The following is a 15,706-nucleotide window of genomic DNA, read 5'->3' on the forward strand; positions in this document are numbered from 1 at the left end:
TTTGTGTCCCTCCGCGGCTGCCTTCGCGTTGCACAATGGCGGTGCGTAAGTTGCCTTCCCATAGTTTGTAGCTGTTTCTGAGTGGGGTAGGCCGGTATTTTGGCCGCAGCCGTCTGTTCATCTCGGCGCTTCACGAAGGGAACTGCATCTTGGAATTACTCACAAGCCATCTTATGCTGCCACCCCGCCAGGAAACAACGCAAATCAAGGTGCGTATTTCAGTCTTCCTCCCCGGCGCTCGTGAATCGTCGCAGTTGCTGCGGTTTTTGTCCCCTTCACCGGCTCCGAGCTGCCCATAATTTTGCGGTGTAATGAGTTTCAAATGATCAGATCGTAACACCGAAGTTCACTTGTTTACGTGTAAGTTTCTTGAAAGCTTGACCAACCATATTTTGACCATGCGCCTCCGGGAAAACATTGCGTTATTGATCGAAACAGATAGCGCCCAAGCGTTGCTTCGTTGTGTCGGGGTCTTTCTCCCATCCTTGAAAACAAGCTCTTGTACGCGGCACAAGGCCTCGCTTGGCGGTTGTTTCACAGCCACTGCTCGATGTTTTCTGCGCTGTACGCCGCCCAATTCACGGGTGCGTTACCGTTTTTTTCCGCGTGCACGCGGATTGGGTCTTTGTGTGTGCTGACACGTGTGCGGCGATGTAAACGGAGTGTCCTGCCACGCGTGTCTTTCCTCAAGCTGGCGGGCCTTTTTGTTGGTTCCCTTGTTTAGGTGTACTCGCCCGCGCAAATTTGCCGTTATTGATTGCCTTTTCTTCTTTCTCGTTTCGCAGTTTGGAACAAGTCAACCCGCAGACGGCTAAACTCGACAACCGACGCGACCACCAGTCCCACCTCGCAAAACTAGTTCAAGGAGTCATTGTTCGCGACGTGGGCCCGGCTGTTGCCGCATTGGGACGCAACTCGCCCTTCGCCGACGCCGACACCCGGGCAGCAGCAGCAGCTGGCGGTCTTCGCGCGGCGCAACGCATCTCGAAACTGCCGATTTTTCGCAACCGAAACGATGTTTGTTACGACGCACTGAAACAAGACGCAAGGGAGGGCGGCAGCAAGGCAGTACGCAACCAGCAGCGTTGGGAACAACTCATCGGCAGCCTGTTGAGGCCGTGTGCGAGGTTTTTGTGTGAGCGGCGGCGATCCGGGAGTGTGGTCGACATGAGTGTGGCGCGCCTTTCCGTGGATATCCAAGTGGCGCAGGAGAAGAGGCCGCAGAGCTTCGACAAGGCTCCCGATGGCGCGTGCTTGGGCAGCGCCGGCAGCCTCAGCCCGAACCTTCAGCCTGCCACGCCGCCCGTGTTCCCCTGCAACCGGGAGCCGTTTTCCGCCAGCCTCGTTGGCGGCCGGTACATTCTTTTGGACCAACTCGAAGGCAGTGCCATGTACAGAAGCATCAACGTGCAGACGCGGGAGGAATTTTCCTGCAAGGTGAGCTTCGCTTTGCGTCACGCACTTTCCCCCTTCCTCACCGGCGAAAAGCTGCTTTGCTTCCTCTGCGAGTTTTTTTTTCTCTTTTTTTTTTTTTTTGATGCCTTTCCCGCTATGAGAGCTGTGGCAGTTTTTCCTGTTGATCAAACTGCTCGCACAGCCCCATTTTACACGATGTAATCTAAAATCCACGTCACAAGGGCTGTCCCCGCCGCCGCTTACGTGTGAAATGTGTATGTTGCATTAGCCGTCGTTTGCCTGCCGCGGACAATTAGGTCTGCTTCCGCCCCGGACAAAAGCGTCTCGAGAGAGCCGCACGGCGCCCATTGTCCAGGCGGCGGGGGCCGGGTGGGTAGCCGAGACAGCGAGCGGCACTTCCGCCTTGCCTTGCTTTTTTTTCTCGTTCGTCGGCCAAGAAAAAAAGAATTGACGGGTCGGCCGCTATGGCTGCGGCGGCGGCGGCAACCCCTTTGAGGAGCAACAGGTTGTCGACCCGGCCGGCTATTTCAGGGGAGCTTCGCGACGGTGTCGGCGCTGATGGGAACGACGCGCTGCTGTGGAGTCGTTTTGGGACGGTTGCTCATCGCTCTGATTCATTTCGCGAGCAGTTGTTGCCGCCACGGCGGGTCCCTTTTGCGCCCGGATAAATCGAGGGAGGGCTAGAGCCTGAGGGTCCTGGCCCGATTCCAGAGCCCGCAAAAGCGGCTAAATGCGAACCGCTGTTGCGGCCCGTTTCTGACGTGGGCGCCGGTTTTCGGCCCCGGTCCGGACTATATCGGGAGAGGAAGCTGCCGCTTTTTCTGTCGGCCGGCGGAGGGGCTGCTGCATTCAGCGATGCCCGATTGTGCGCCGTGTTTACTCGTTGCATCCTGTCTTGCCGCAATTTGGCGTGACTCAAAGCAGGCCTCTTTCATCGCTGCGTGTGTGTTGCTCGCTACCGGGCGTCTCTCGCTTTTATGGCCATGGAATGTGGCGGCTGGGAGCAAAGAACGCTCGCTCCCGAGGCCCCGTCGCTGGCCGGAACTGAGTCGGCGGAACCCGTTACGCCACATCTGATCGGTGTTCATTTAAATCCCGGATGCAGCTGTACGGGAGGGGGGGAGGCGCTGCTCTCCGAGCGGTTCCTCGCAGCTTTTGAAAGCGCTCGCAAACCGGACCCAACCGAAAATAACGAGAAATGAGGCGAAACAGTCCCGTTTTAACGGAGCCTGCGCGGCTGCTACCGGTCGCGTTCGGCCGTAATGCGTCGCTTATGCATTGCTGCTCAGTCGGTTGTCGTGCCACTTCGCGACATTGCAAAACCGGATCGGTGGTGCGCGCGCGCGCGCGCGATTCGGCCAACTCGGCGGATTTCCCGCCTCTTGCATGCCACCAGCCTGTGGTGTGGAAACCGCTATGTATTGCATTCGAGGGTGCCTCGTTTCCTGACGTACTTACATTGAGCACTCCGGGAGGTGCAACGCGCTTTTGCACGCGACAAAGAAGGCGCGGCTTTGTAGCTAGACCTTTCCGCTGGTTGAGTGGGTGGGTGGACTTTGGCGAGAAGAAAAAAGGGATAAGGGAGAACGCGCTGCGGGTCTCCCGAGTGGGGAGCATTGCGGTTGGGATGGACACGTGTCCGTACGGAAACGCGGCAGCTCCCCTCCAGCGACTATCGCTTGCCGCTGCTGCTGCTCGCCAGTTGCCGAGAGTGATGCAATCGCCTGCACCTATCGCCGCTATCGTTGCTGCTACCCTTCGGCGGCAGCAGGAGTGCGAGCACAGCAGGATTGCCGACTGCGCGCAATCTGCCGCCGCGGCGAGCGTCTGCCGGGGTCCCTGGTCGCTCGAGCATCGGAAGCCGCTGTTTGTCGCAATGGCCACGATAACCTTCGCCCGGGGAGGGGGGGGCTGTGCAGGGCCACGCTGGCGACCTTGGGTCAACGGGACGCCCGTCCGTCCGATCAACAGCAGGCGATGCCGGATGTCCACTCAGTAGCCGCGGCCGCTCTGAAGAACAAATGACGAAACTAGCTTGGCGGCCTCCTACTAGCTAGCGCACACTGTCGATGTCTAGAGACATTAGTCGAACGTATAATAAAGCGCGCTCCTTAACTAAAGGTATGCGCGCAGTCTCCGGGCGTCGACGCGGTGGGGTGTTTCTCGGAACTCGGTTGACGTCATGGAATTTATGCCGCGGCGTTGTATTTCTTTTCCAATGCATGCTGCTAAGTATTGCTTGCATGAACAAGTCTTTTTTTATTTCCTTGAATGACATTAGTTGCTTGTTTTTAAAAGGCATTGGCTCTTCTTGCTGTAGCCGCTGCAGTGTTTTTGCAAGCGAATAGAACACCCGGATGTTGTGGAAGCTTTCGTGCTTTATTCCTGCGTTGTGTGCAGCATAGACTGCATTTTCACTGTTTGAAAAAAAAAACTTAAAAATCAGTACAGAGGCGCGGACACGAGAACAGAGTAGACGGGAAGGTTCTGGAATAATAAATACAGTAGCATTCAGGGACAAAAACATTCCGCTTGACCTTGTTAGTAGTTCAACCACTTTCTTATCTATGCACTTGGTCTCCTGGAGACAGCATATTTTGATTGTGCTTTACATGGACATATCTGGTAGTCCAAAAGAGTGCACTTTCACATTACATAATTCACAAAATTCCCTGCACATGCTTCTTCAGCTGGCTTTGATCTTTAACGTGCTACGAGAGGCAACGAGGATTGCTTTCATCTTTGCCTTGTTCAGAGCACCATGTCTGTAAATGCTGCGGCACCTGGAAGTGCTCTTTGATTGCCAGTGGGTGTGGAGCTGTTCCGTTTTTAATTTAAAAAGATTCTCTGAACACCTGTTCAAAGTACTGTTTGCACAGGGTTTTCATAGTAGGCCATGCCAGCATGGTAGGGTGGATAAAATGCTTGCTCTATTGCAAGACATCTTTTAAATGGAGGCAGGGGGTTAATTCAAGGGGAAAGAAAGGATGGGATAAAAATAACATTGCACAAGTGGCACTAACATGCATCTTCAGGCAGAGGGCCCACAGTGTCACCTTATCTGTAAATGGAGATTGGGTTCTATTCATTTCTGTCCCCCCCCCCCCTTCGTCCCATCCCCCCAAAAGGAACTTTTGTGAAAGTATCTTTTTCTCTCTGTGATCACCACCCCTTGTCCCGGCCGGAAAGACTGCCCCAACTGACCTGTGCCGCCTCTTGTCGTCCAGGTGATCCCCCTTGACCGGTGGCAGCAGGCCCTGGCGGGGCACTTGCGGCTGGATGGCCAGGAGCACGTCAACCAGGTGGAAGAGGTGCTGCTGGGGGAGTCCCAGAGCTACGTCTTCTTCAAGCGCTCCTACGGCGACCTGCACTCGTACGTGCGCTCCAAGCGGCGCCTGCGCGAGTCCGAGGCCCTCAGCCTCTTCCGCCAGGTGGCCGCGGCCGTGCACGCCTGCCACAGCGCAGGCGTGGTGCTGCGCGACCTCAAGCTCCGCAAGTTTGTCTTCGAGGACCCAGAGCGGTGAGTGGTACTCTTTCGCCGCTTGAAAGAGGACGCCGAGTGCGGGCACCCTTCAATGTCGTAGTAATGGCTCGCCTCTTCTTCTTTGTGTCCGCAGAACACGGCTGAAGCTGGAGACCCTGGAGGATGCCGTAGTGCTGGAGGACTTCGAGGACGACCTGCTGAGCGACAAGCACGGCTGCCCGGCCTATGTCAGCCCCGAGATTCTGAGCAGCTCGACAAGTGGCCGCTACAGTGGCCGGGCGGCCGACTGCTGGAGCCTCGGCGTGATGCTCTACACTCTGCTGGTCGGGCGCTACCCGTTCCACGACAGTGACCCGAGCGTGCTGTTTGCCAAGATCCGCCGGGGACACTTCTCCGTGCCCGAGACGCTGAGTCCGCGGGCGCGCTGCCTCGTGCGGTCCCTCTTGCGGCGCGACCCCTCGGAACGCCTCTCCGCCCAGGAGCTGCTCTCCCATCCGTGGTTCACACTGCCCAGCAGCGGCCTGCACCGCGAAGGGTGCCTTATGAGAATGGACGCGGACCAAACTGTGCCCGAGCGTGTGCTGCTCGACTGATGCCGGCGCCACCTAGTCGATGGCTGGGGATCTCACTGCCGTGCTCTCCTGGAGGGGGCGAGCGGGGGCGGCAACCGCTGCGCGCCGGCGTCGACCCCCGTGAACCATTCCCACACACAAGCGCCGCCACGACCAGTGTGCGCGCCGCATTTGCCGCTGTGCTCCCCCCTCCGGGAACTGCCCCCCTTCGATCTGCGGCTGGCAGCTCGAACGTCGACTCTTCATCCTCAGCGCTTCCAAAGAGCCAACTAAGCTGCGTTGAGGACAGAGGTTCACCACAGCCAGGTCTCCCGCTGCTGCCGCTTCTGCCCGGTGGCAGCAGCTTTCCCGCCGGAGTCTTCTACTGTACAGGAAACAACCTTCCCACTGTCCCATCCATTGTCTCATTTGGTGAGAGGGAGCTCTGGCTTTCATCCACAGTTATGTATGTGTATATCCATTCCGACGCAAATGCTGCCTTTGCGCGCCGACTCGAAGATAAAGAAGAGCCTCCAAGAAACCTGAATCGTGGCACAGTGCAATCTTGTGTGTGGTGTATCATCGGGGCAGAACGCACCAAGGACCCTGTTCTCCTTCGCCTACGATCAACGCTGTTGAATGTGCAAAATGACTGTTGTGTTTTTTCTGTGGTCCCTCTTCTTCTTCGTCTCTGTCTTGTCTGTGACGGCAAAATTTATTTAAGCAAACTCGGAAAGGGGGTCGGGACAGGCACTCCCACAATTGAGTACTTTTCGTGGAACAGGCATCGGAGGAAGGAGCAGTAGGGCTGTCTCAGTGGATGCAATGTTGCAAGTGGTCCATTCTGGCTTGAGTGAAGTGTAGTAGCTGGGAATTCCATTGTGTATGTAAATAAACTGGGTACCCCCTCTGTCACAAAAGCTGTGTGTGTGCGTCTGCTCATTTTGCGCTAGGCTAAGCACATACAGTGCTGTATTTTAATGTATCGCACGATTTCACTGCAAAGCATTAATTAGTGTTTAGAAAATGCGTCTGGCTTCTCTTTTAACCTCTCATATTAAATAAAAAGCACAGTGCGACTCCAGTGCTCTAATGTCTACAAGGATGGAGTACAGAATGTGTAGGCCATGTTTCAGGCCTTCTCAATTGATTCTTTCTCAAAACAAAAGTGCATTCAAAGCCCTTGTTCTTCACTTGTTTCACTGATGTCTGCTGTGCAGACATTCAATCAGTTGTTAAGGTGCAATTGAGCGCATTTTACGTGTACAGACCATGAAAAGATGAGATAAAGTAGTTGGCTCTAGTTTTGTGATCACAAAATAGTGAACGTAATTTGTGCACACCACAAAGGAAGCATTATTGCTATGTTGGTGTGTGAGCCACATGCAATCTGCTGCCTAGGATGAGCAGGAACTTGCCCGTCCAGTAAAGCATTTCAGGAAAAGGGCTCAGTTGACATGCTTATTTTGATTTTCGTGGAGATTGCATTTGCTTCCAGGCTGATTTGAAGCTGCACATCCCAATAAAAATACCGCAGTAAATTAGTTTCAACAGCAGGGCTCAAAGTTTACAAAGAAAAGTAATCATCGGGCGATTTTTTTCAAGTCCAGTGTTTCCTATTCACTCCAATGTTTTGCAAGCAGTAATGGCTCACTATTGCTTCAGTCTAAATTTCACAATTGTAGAAAGAAAGCAGAAGAACACAGCACCCAGCCTTTTGACTGTACTAACGTGGGCTGCAATGAAAATGCAAGTGCCACGTTTCTGCAACACAGTTTATTATAGCATCAATAACTGCAGACAGTTCTCAGAATTGGGAGGACGTGGGTTCAACGCACACTACGAGCAGCTGAGCGGTCCTGTGATGTAGTTGCAAAAAAAAAAAAAAAAAAACAGGTGTCGTCAGCAACGGAGTTGGTTGCACATCGCATGATAGATGAACGACGCGCAGTCTCTCCAGCTATGCATATTGTTCTCTCAGCATCTTATTGCTGTCCCTATAGACATGAAGGTTCCAAACGTGCCACCACCCTGGAGCATCACTTTGCCGACACTCTGGATCAGTTCTCGTCCCCTCAGGCCATACCTGAAATGAATGAACAATTAAAAAAAAAAAAAAAAACAGCGTTTAAAGTGTGCTAAAACCTGTGTTTTGAAAATTACATCACTGGCTATAGCAGCACCTGAGAGATTGGAAAAACTTGTTTAATTAATATAGCCTGCGTAAATTGCCCGACTTCCTACTTTTGAAGGGCTTGTTGCCTCAGAACTTTGCTGTGCATCATTGCTGAGCTCTCCGAAGATTCACGGAGGAAATTTTGTAGTAGAATTGCAGTCGAACACTGCCTCTGTTTCTACGCCACTGCACTGGCCTTTAGCAAGGTGGAGCACAGTTTTAAAACAAAGGTTAGCTCAATGCGGCAGCTGCAGAATATGCCACGGCCAGAACTAGAGCTTGGATCTCCACAGCACCAGGTGCGCTACAAGTCGCAAACGCAGTGTCCCCTTTCTTCACTTTTTTTTTTTTTGCCTCCTTCACTGGTACACACCTACTGAAGTTAAAAGTTGAATCCAAAGTTCAGACAAAGCCACTGCAAAGCACACCACATATACTGGCGAGCACTATAAACTGCATTAGCAAAACCCAAGCATGGCATTTTGTGTTCGTGTAATTCCACATACACATGTACCCTCCATCTCCTTTTTGAACAATAAAAAAGTGTGAACTTGTGACATTGGCCCAGCCACTGTGCTGCTGTGTGAAGCACTCGGCATGAAACCTCGGCAGATCATATAGGATGAGGTTAACGAAGCAATAGCAGTGTGAAATGCATTATACATGTACACAGATATTATATACGTAACATGTATCCCAGACAGGGCAGACGCTGCCCGATATTGCGCACCATGCAAACTTTACGTTTTCCTCAAATTACGTTAGTGAACCACTTTGCTTAATTTGGGAGCATAATCAGTAATAGGTCAGAATTAGTAATTGCGAAATTCCGTCGGTATTTTCTACGCAAGCGACCCTTCAGCCTTAGATCTAAATGTTGTACAAACTTGCGATAGCATGTCGGGCATTAATTTGATGACATACATAACCCTTACATAACCCTTGAGAGAGATGTGGCAGCTCACCTGAGAGCAGAAAAGCCTCCAAAGAGGGCTCCCGAAGCCATGCCTACACAGAAGCCAATCGTGAATCCCACCTTGACCCGGTCCCAACAGCTAGGGCCTCGCTGGTAGCCACCTGGCACAGGTACAGGCATGGTGTTTCTGCACAGCAGAGGGCAAACTTGTTTTAAGTGCAGGGCACTTTAGGGACTCGCGTTGTCGTCCTAAGCTCGTTCGCTGGACCCAAGTAGAGCCATACGGTGTTCCGTCGTAGCGGCTGCCATTGCAGCGTAAGCCAGAGGCCTCGAAAGCCAAGTGGCTTATATAGTCATAAGCGTTTGAAACTCATGAATCGCTGACGCTTGCATACATCTCCCCGCTGTTTAGCGCAAAGAAAACTGCAGGTACATTTCAGGCAAAATATACATCTCCCCGCTGTTTAGGGCAAAGAAAACTGCAGGTACATTTCAGGCAAAATATACGTCACTAACTGGCAGCGCCCGCGTTCATTCAGTTAGGAAAGCTCGTTGGGTTGGCTTTTACGATAGTAAGCAAAAAAAAGTGGCAGTGCAATGCCGGCACATGCAGGAGGAAAAGCAAGCACAGAAAGAACAAAACTCCCGCTGGCGCAGTTTCGGGCAGGGTGCGCGCGAGCACTGCGATGGTGGGTAATTTGAATTGCATTGGACAAACCTCCGTTGAATTCATCAGGAGAGGAATGAGACAGGGCGTCAAAGAGCGTGATGGGTGGTAAGAGTGAGCGGATAACGGCGCCACAGCCCATTACGGCAGATCATTGCTCTGCACTTCTGACAGCTTTCACATTGAGTGGAACGGCTTTAATTTTTTAGCTACCACCTACAGATAGGCTGGCTGGTGAATTTTAGGGGCACCAGCGAAGTTGAGACAGCAATACAAAGCAAAAGGTCACTGCTAAAGATTGCAGTGGGTGCAATGCCAAAGTAATTAAGTTATACCAGGCATGAACGTCGTTTCATCTTTAGGGGGGCAAAGCCGTTGCATTGTGGGGGGGAGAGGGTGGGGGAAGGGGAAATTGTGCTGGCGTGGCTTTGGGGAGGGCAATTGCCCCCTTCTGCACCCCCCTGCCAACGCCCATGGGCAACAGAAAAAAGCAAGGGTGTCACCTTTTCATTCCGTATGCTTCGTCCAACCACTGCACAGGTGGAATGTATTCTTAATACAGGGTCATTCGATAGATCTCTAATCTGATATCACTGTCTTATATTTTGGGCAGAACTGAGGGTATGCATGCGGAATTGTAGAACAGATTACCAAAAATATTTTAAAAGAAGACATGATATGAAAAAATAAAATTGCTTTTACAGCTCCTTGAACAGTATTAATTATGCAAGTTTACAAACGTGTTACTTTTGAAGAACACCATGTGTACAAAAAGAAGTTTTACTTCAATCTTGGGGGATTTAATGTGCTGGAGGTATACTTGTGCCATGGAGCGTTCCGTTGTGAAGTGCTACGGATTAATTTAGACCAGTGGCGATTTTAAACATGCGCCGAAATCTCTACACACAGGCGTTTCCATTTTTCACCTCTATCGGAAAGATGGCTGCCGCAACCAAGATGGAACACACGTCGATGGGCTCAGCAGCACAACACCTTAACCAGTGAGCCACCATGGCAATCACGTAGAAACAAAACCACACTTGTGGAGCAAACCCTGTATTCACACCATCAGGTAAAACACCAGCCTAAAGGCCCAATTACACTTGCAAATAGAGTGAGAAGATTTCTGTCGCTCTAGTCGCCCTTATTGCAACGACTAGAGCGATTGGTCTTCAAAATTTTTTGTCGCTGCAACAAGAGCGACTTGACCGACATACATTGCATCACTTTGGTGAAAACGGGCCTTAAAGGAGCCATGAAGAGAAAACACAAGTTTGGTTCATTCAAAAGATTGTCTCGTTAGAATCATACTGACACCACTTTTAACGTAAACTTCGCTCAAATAAGCTACATAATTAGGAAAAACGGGAATGGTCATGCGACCCACCAGCTCATTTCCCGCAACAGAACCTATGTCGTCACATGGGCTAAGCTCTGCGATTGGCGGAGGCTGGCAGAAGCAGACGCAAATTAGGTAGAACTTACGAACTAGACGAACGAGCGATTTGCGCTTAAATTTAGGGCACAATCTTTACAAAGCAATAAGAATGATGGGACAAACCGTGGAAGTTACGAAAGCACATGTAAACATAGAAGTACTGATGCGTTCTGCTGTTCGTACTGCGCACAGCATGCCTGGTTTCGCTGCACAGCACTACGGGGCTTGGGGTTGTCTCAGACGACACTGGCCGATTGACGCAAGCAACGGTGTCTTACGTGACCCTATTTGTCGAGCGAGCACTGTTTCAGGGAACGAATATTTTCTCCCAGAACAAAAACAAGCCAGGTTTAAATGCGGGCAAAAACAAACCAAACGCTTGCCACGGTATGGTGGCGCCATCTAGGCTACGGAACGTAAAGAAACGCGGGAACAAACCAACACCGCTGTACAGGGTGGAGACAACCTTCGAACGGTCCCGTGCCGCCGCAATTGGGCCAACGGGCTCAGCGCGTTATTCTTTTCGTTTCCCACGAGACCTAGCAACGCGAAACAGACAATATGATTCAAACTTCTTCAGTAAACCGCGTTGCGGCGATAATTTTAGCGCGGTTTTGACACAATGACTTCCTTCGGCGGCGAGCGAGCAACCAAAAATGGCGGCGCGAGCGTATACGTGTCTCTACCCTGTACGGCGGATGCGTGAATGAAGGTACTCTAGGCTGCAGAGCGGTAGGTTTCAGTGATGTCACTTGGGACCACGAAAACGCACGATTGAGCGGGAAAATGAAAATTTTAACCTAAATTGTTTAATTTCTCAGTGAATAAAGCACCGTTTGTATCCGTACAAGCGCTGGGGGCACTATAAAACACGAAATCTTTCGAATAAAACCAACTTGCATTTTCTCTTCATGGCTCCTTTAAGTTAGCCACTTTACAGTGTCTGTGGCACATTAGTCGCATGTAGAGTACCGCGCGACCTGGGAAAAAAAGACTCGTCCTTTCTTGCACACATCGATGCATACTCATGTTTTATCCAAATGCTCATAGCCAACTGTGACAATGCAGCAACGGAAGGTTTCTTGGGAACCTTGCCCGCCTGTCATGAAATTTAACGATTGCAGGACATTCCTTAGTTTTGGTACAGTTTGTGCGATATTAAGCTAGAGAATAAAGGTGTTTATAGAACACACAAGAACTGTAAGGACACTATAATCCTTCGCTAGGGAAGTATAAAGTTTCCTACAGGGAAGGACACTACACAGGGGGCACGACCTCTGCAAAGTAATTGGCGAGTTGTATTGAAGCCATATTAAGGAAGACGGGTATTAAGAAACCTGTACGGTAAGCAATTTCGATTACTATTGAGCCGAGCGTCTTTAGATGCTTCAATGGCGAACGACGACAGAACAGTTGAATGATGAATGCCTTAATGGTAACTGAACCGTTTGTGTGGTACGGGTATAAGGAAACAGATTCGCTGACTAATCTGGCTAAGTTAACCCGCTGAGTTTATTCTAGAAAAATTGCTTCAAAGGTTAGTAGTAGGCTGAAAGGTAAACGCAGTGCCTATTCTGTGGACCAGTCCACAGGATAGCGTTCAGCTTTATTCTGTGGACCAGTCCACAGGATAGTGTTCAGCTTTATTCTGTGGACCAGACCACAGAATAATGTTCAGCTTTATCCTGTGGACCATTTGAGGCGGTGCTGTTCGGCGCGGTCGTGTCGTGCAACATTTTTTTTTTTTTTAGATACTTATTTCTGTTTCGTAACTGCGCCGACTGTGCCTTCCCGGGTGGGCGCTCTGGTCGCGAGTTGGAGGGACTTTAGGCGGCTGCGTTGACGGCGTGCGCCGGTCCGCTGAGCTCTAAGTTGCGGTGTGTAGTTGCGTGTCTGCTCTACAAGTTTCTTCTTTTCGCGTGCGTTTGTCTTTACCCTTGTGCGAGAACTTTGCCTCTTCAGTGCATTCGGTTGTACGACCGCGGACGAAAACGTTTCGTGACTCCGTAAACACGCTGTTTTCTTTCATGTGCTGTCTTGGCGCCCCGATCCTCACAGCCGGCTGTACGAGCGGATAATAATAATAGGAATCTTTATTTACAGGAACAGTACATATAATTTCCCAGCCCACTTAAGCAGCGGACGCTTGTGAGATGGCTGAGCACATGCATTGTGCATGGGGCACATGCTTATGTCTTTTACAAAATGAACGAGGAGGAAATCTCTTGCTAAAAAGCTTTTAATAAAACCAAGCAGCCTAATGAAGAAAAACCGAAAAATTCTTAATGCTATCACCGTCGGCAGGCGCGCATGCGTGTTCTGCCCCTTTCGTTTACCGCCGGTGCAACTACACGGTGCTCCTATGCGGTTCGGCCACAGCTCCCATGCTCCAGTTACTTCTGTCGGCACCTACTTCTTTTTAGGGGCCGAGCCGCTTAGGGGCTGGGGCTGGCATCTCCCGTCGTCGTAATCGTCCTCTCATGTCACGGTGCTACAACACCCGGACACTCGTTTACGCCTCGCGCTAGAGCGCTTCGTAACGCGTAATTAATATGCAGTGCCCGGAGCTTACGTGGTTACCAATTTTAGAAGAATTGTCTTCTTTCGATGTGTATGATAGTTTTTGACCACCGAAGTTCGGTGAGCGGGTTTTAAACCCACACTGATGTGTTTTAAACCAGCGTCGTAGTCATTCACGTGCCTGTTTGTTCTATATGCAATAAAGAAAAAAAAAGCATAGTAAAAAAAAGAAAAACACAGAGACTCTCCTCCTCGAGCTAGAACGCTTCGTGCTTCGAAGACAAGAGACTTTTACAGCAAAGCTGTATACCTCTATCCCCTCCCTCCCCGACGGTTTCAACTCCGTTAATCAGAACAGCATTCCCCTTTACGCACAGCAAGCGATGCAGGTAGCGTAATGTCGTCGTCAGGCATTTAGTACACAGCATAACAGAACACACGAAATCAACAAAGACTTCCGAAGCGGCGAGCCCTACGTTCCACACCACGACGACCACGATGCGGCGAAATGCGGCCGAGTTCACGTTCACAAAAATTAGGCGGGCAAAGAAACGTCTCCAACTCCCGATGACATGATGCCGACCGTTTTAACGCTACAGGACGCTCAGTTTGTGCCGTATTTGTCTCACGCGAACTTTGTAATATGTAGTCGCAATGTTTATTATAGAACAACAAGCTTGGCGTGGCTTCAGTTGACTTCGGGGCAGGCTTGCTAAAAAAATGTTGCAGTACGTTCAAAATCGGCATCAAAAATATGTGTTACTAGGTTCATAGCCTAGGTTTTTTGTAAACCAGATCACAAACCTGTGGACAAACCACGCAGAAAACGCTAAGTTAAGTTGGCCGCACAACCGCGCGCTGAAGAAGCAAGGTTCTCGCACGCGAAAAGAAGAAACTTGTAGAGCAGACACGCATGCACTACACACCGCAACTTAGAGCTCAGCGGACCGGCGCACACCGTCAACGCTGCCGCCGACACCGCGCAACACGCGACCGGAGCGCCCGCCCTGGAAGGCGCAGTTACGAAACTGAAATAAGTATAAAAAAAAAATGTTGCACGACACGACCGCGCCGAACAGCACCGCCAAGCGCCGCCTCAAATGGTCCACAGGATAAAGCTCAACATTATTCTGTGGTCTGGTCCACAGAATAAAGCTGAACACTATCCTGTGGACTGGTCCACAGAATAAAGCTGAACACTATCCTGTGGACTGGTCCACAGAATAGGCACTGCGAAAGGTAAACGTGATATCAAAAGTAACGCAACCAACCTCACGACGTAGGTAATACAATGCTAAAACAGAAAGATGGGCCTAATTAATTCGGGTAGTAGAGAAAGCAATTCAGACTACGCTTTTTCTTTTGTTTTAACGGCTGGCGGATTCCAGAGCCTACTCAAGAGGCACAGACAACCTTGACGCCCTACGAAGCCCGGAAAGAAACTGACATTCAGCCCAAAGGACCACGCAGAAAGGTTTTCTGCATCAATCACGTTTAGTGATAGTAGTGCACCGATAAGGTATGGCGCAAATTAACAAATGGTGATGGGAGAAGCACATAATTCCAACGATGGACACAGCGGCGTGGTTATCGAGGAAAGTATGTAAGTTGGAAACATACCCAGGTATTTAAAGAAATCTGCGACAAAAAACAAAGGTGGCTGAGGAAAGAGATAAGCGGGTGAAATTCATACAAATGCCCCTTTGGCCTGCAATGGGCATGCAACGGCTGCCGATGACGAGATCGAAAAATCCAGCGAGATAATGCAGCCATGTGAGAAAAGGGGTCCCATGCAGCACCGCGTAACCACGGCGACTAAATAGTTCCGTACGCAGTAAAAAACCACAGAAAGAGAGTCTGGTTTTGAGATATCGGTGGATAATCATACCTGTCGGATGCGGGTCCTTATTCCAACGCAAAAATTATAGAAATAATTCAGCACTTAGACTGTTTTCAACAAAAAGCTACCACACAAGCGGCCATGCCTTGATGTCTACAGTGATGGTGATTTAGTCAGTCAAAGGTACGAGAAATGGTTGCGTATTAGATAAGCAAGGTTCGAGCAATTCATTTACAAAATAAAAACCGATTATTTGAAAACAATTGACCGAAGCGAGGAAGCATTACAACAAAACAGAACCGTCGATAAAAAGTGTATTTGAAGTTAAGTACGGCTGTTTAAACCTCGCAGACACGTGCGGCTCAGTGGTCTAGGGGTATGATTCTCGCTTCGGGTGCGAGAGGTCCCGGGTTCAAATCCCGGCTGAGCCCCTCTTTTTTCTTTTTTTGCAGCGTTTTTGTTTTTATTATGGATGCGTGTTCATGAGCGCGTACAGACTGGCCATGCTTTGTGCTTGCTGGCAAGATGGGCTCTCTCCTCCTATGAATTTTAGCGTTTTAATTTACACAATGCTACTGCTGAACCCTCCACATCAGCGAACCATGAGAATGCCTCTCATAATACTTACTGTTTTATCTGTATTCGTGATGGTTTGTCTCATGGTGCGTACCTGCGACAAACCATCGCTACAAACCGAC

General features: G+C 50.3%; 2 protein-coding genes and 1 non-coding gene across 3 annotated transcripts; 2 read left to right on the forward strand and 1 right to left on the reverse strand.

Annotated features, from left to right (window-relative positions):
* LOC144174534 (tribbles homolog 2-like) lies at window positions 1–6,371 on the forward strand. Its single transcript, XM_077703287.1, has 4 exons — window positions 1–209; window positions 786–1,437; window positions 4,644–4,936; window positions 5,034–6,371. Exons 2-4 carry the CDS (start codon window positions 1,168–1,170, stop codon window positions 5,491–5,493), a joined length of 1,023 nt encoding a protein of 340 aa, XP_077559413.1. The 5' UTR covers window positions 1–209; window positions 786–1,167; the 3' UTR covers window positions 5,494–6,371.
* Window positions 6,372–7,208: 837 nt separating this feature from the next.
* On the reverse strand, window positions 7,209–15,202 carry LOC144174536 (reactive oxygen species modulator 1). Its single transcript, XM_077703290.1, has 3 exons — window positions 15,057–15,202; window positions 8,593–8,730; window positions 7,209–7,537 (listed from the first exon to the last, which is right to left on the reverse strand). The coding sequence occupies exons 2-3, from the start codon at window positions 8,721–8,723 to the stop codon at window positions 7,429–7,431; spliced, it is 240 nt and encodes a 79-aa protein (XP_077559416.1). The 5' UTR covers window positions 8,724–8,730; window positions 15,057–15,202; the 3' UTR covers window positions 7,209–7,428.
* A 165-nt stretch (window positions 15,203–15,367) lies between these two features.
* Trnap-cgg (transfer RNA proline (anticodon CGG)) lies at window positions 15,368–15,439 on the forward strand. Its single transcript has one exon. It is a non-coding gene; the product is annotated as a tRNA-Pro (tRNA).
* Window positions 15,440–15,706: the final 267 nt, after the last annotated feature.

The sequence above is a fragment of the Haemaphysalis longicornis genome, unplaced genomic scaffold (genome assembly GCF_048455015.1).
Source record: "Haemaphysalis longicornis isolate Haplotype H1 unplaced genomic scaffold, Haemaphysalis longicornis Haplotype H1 scaffold_3, whole genome shotgun sequence".
Classification (NCBI taxonomy): Eukaryota; Metazoa; Arthropoda; class Arachnida; order Ixodida; family Ixodidae; genus Haemaphysalis; species Haemaphysalis longicornis.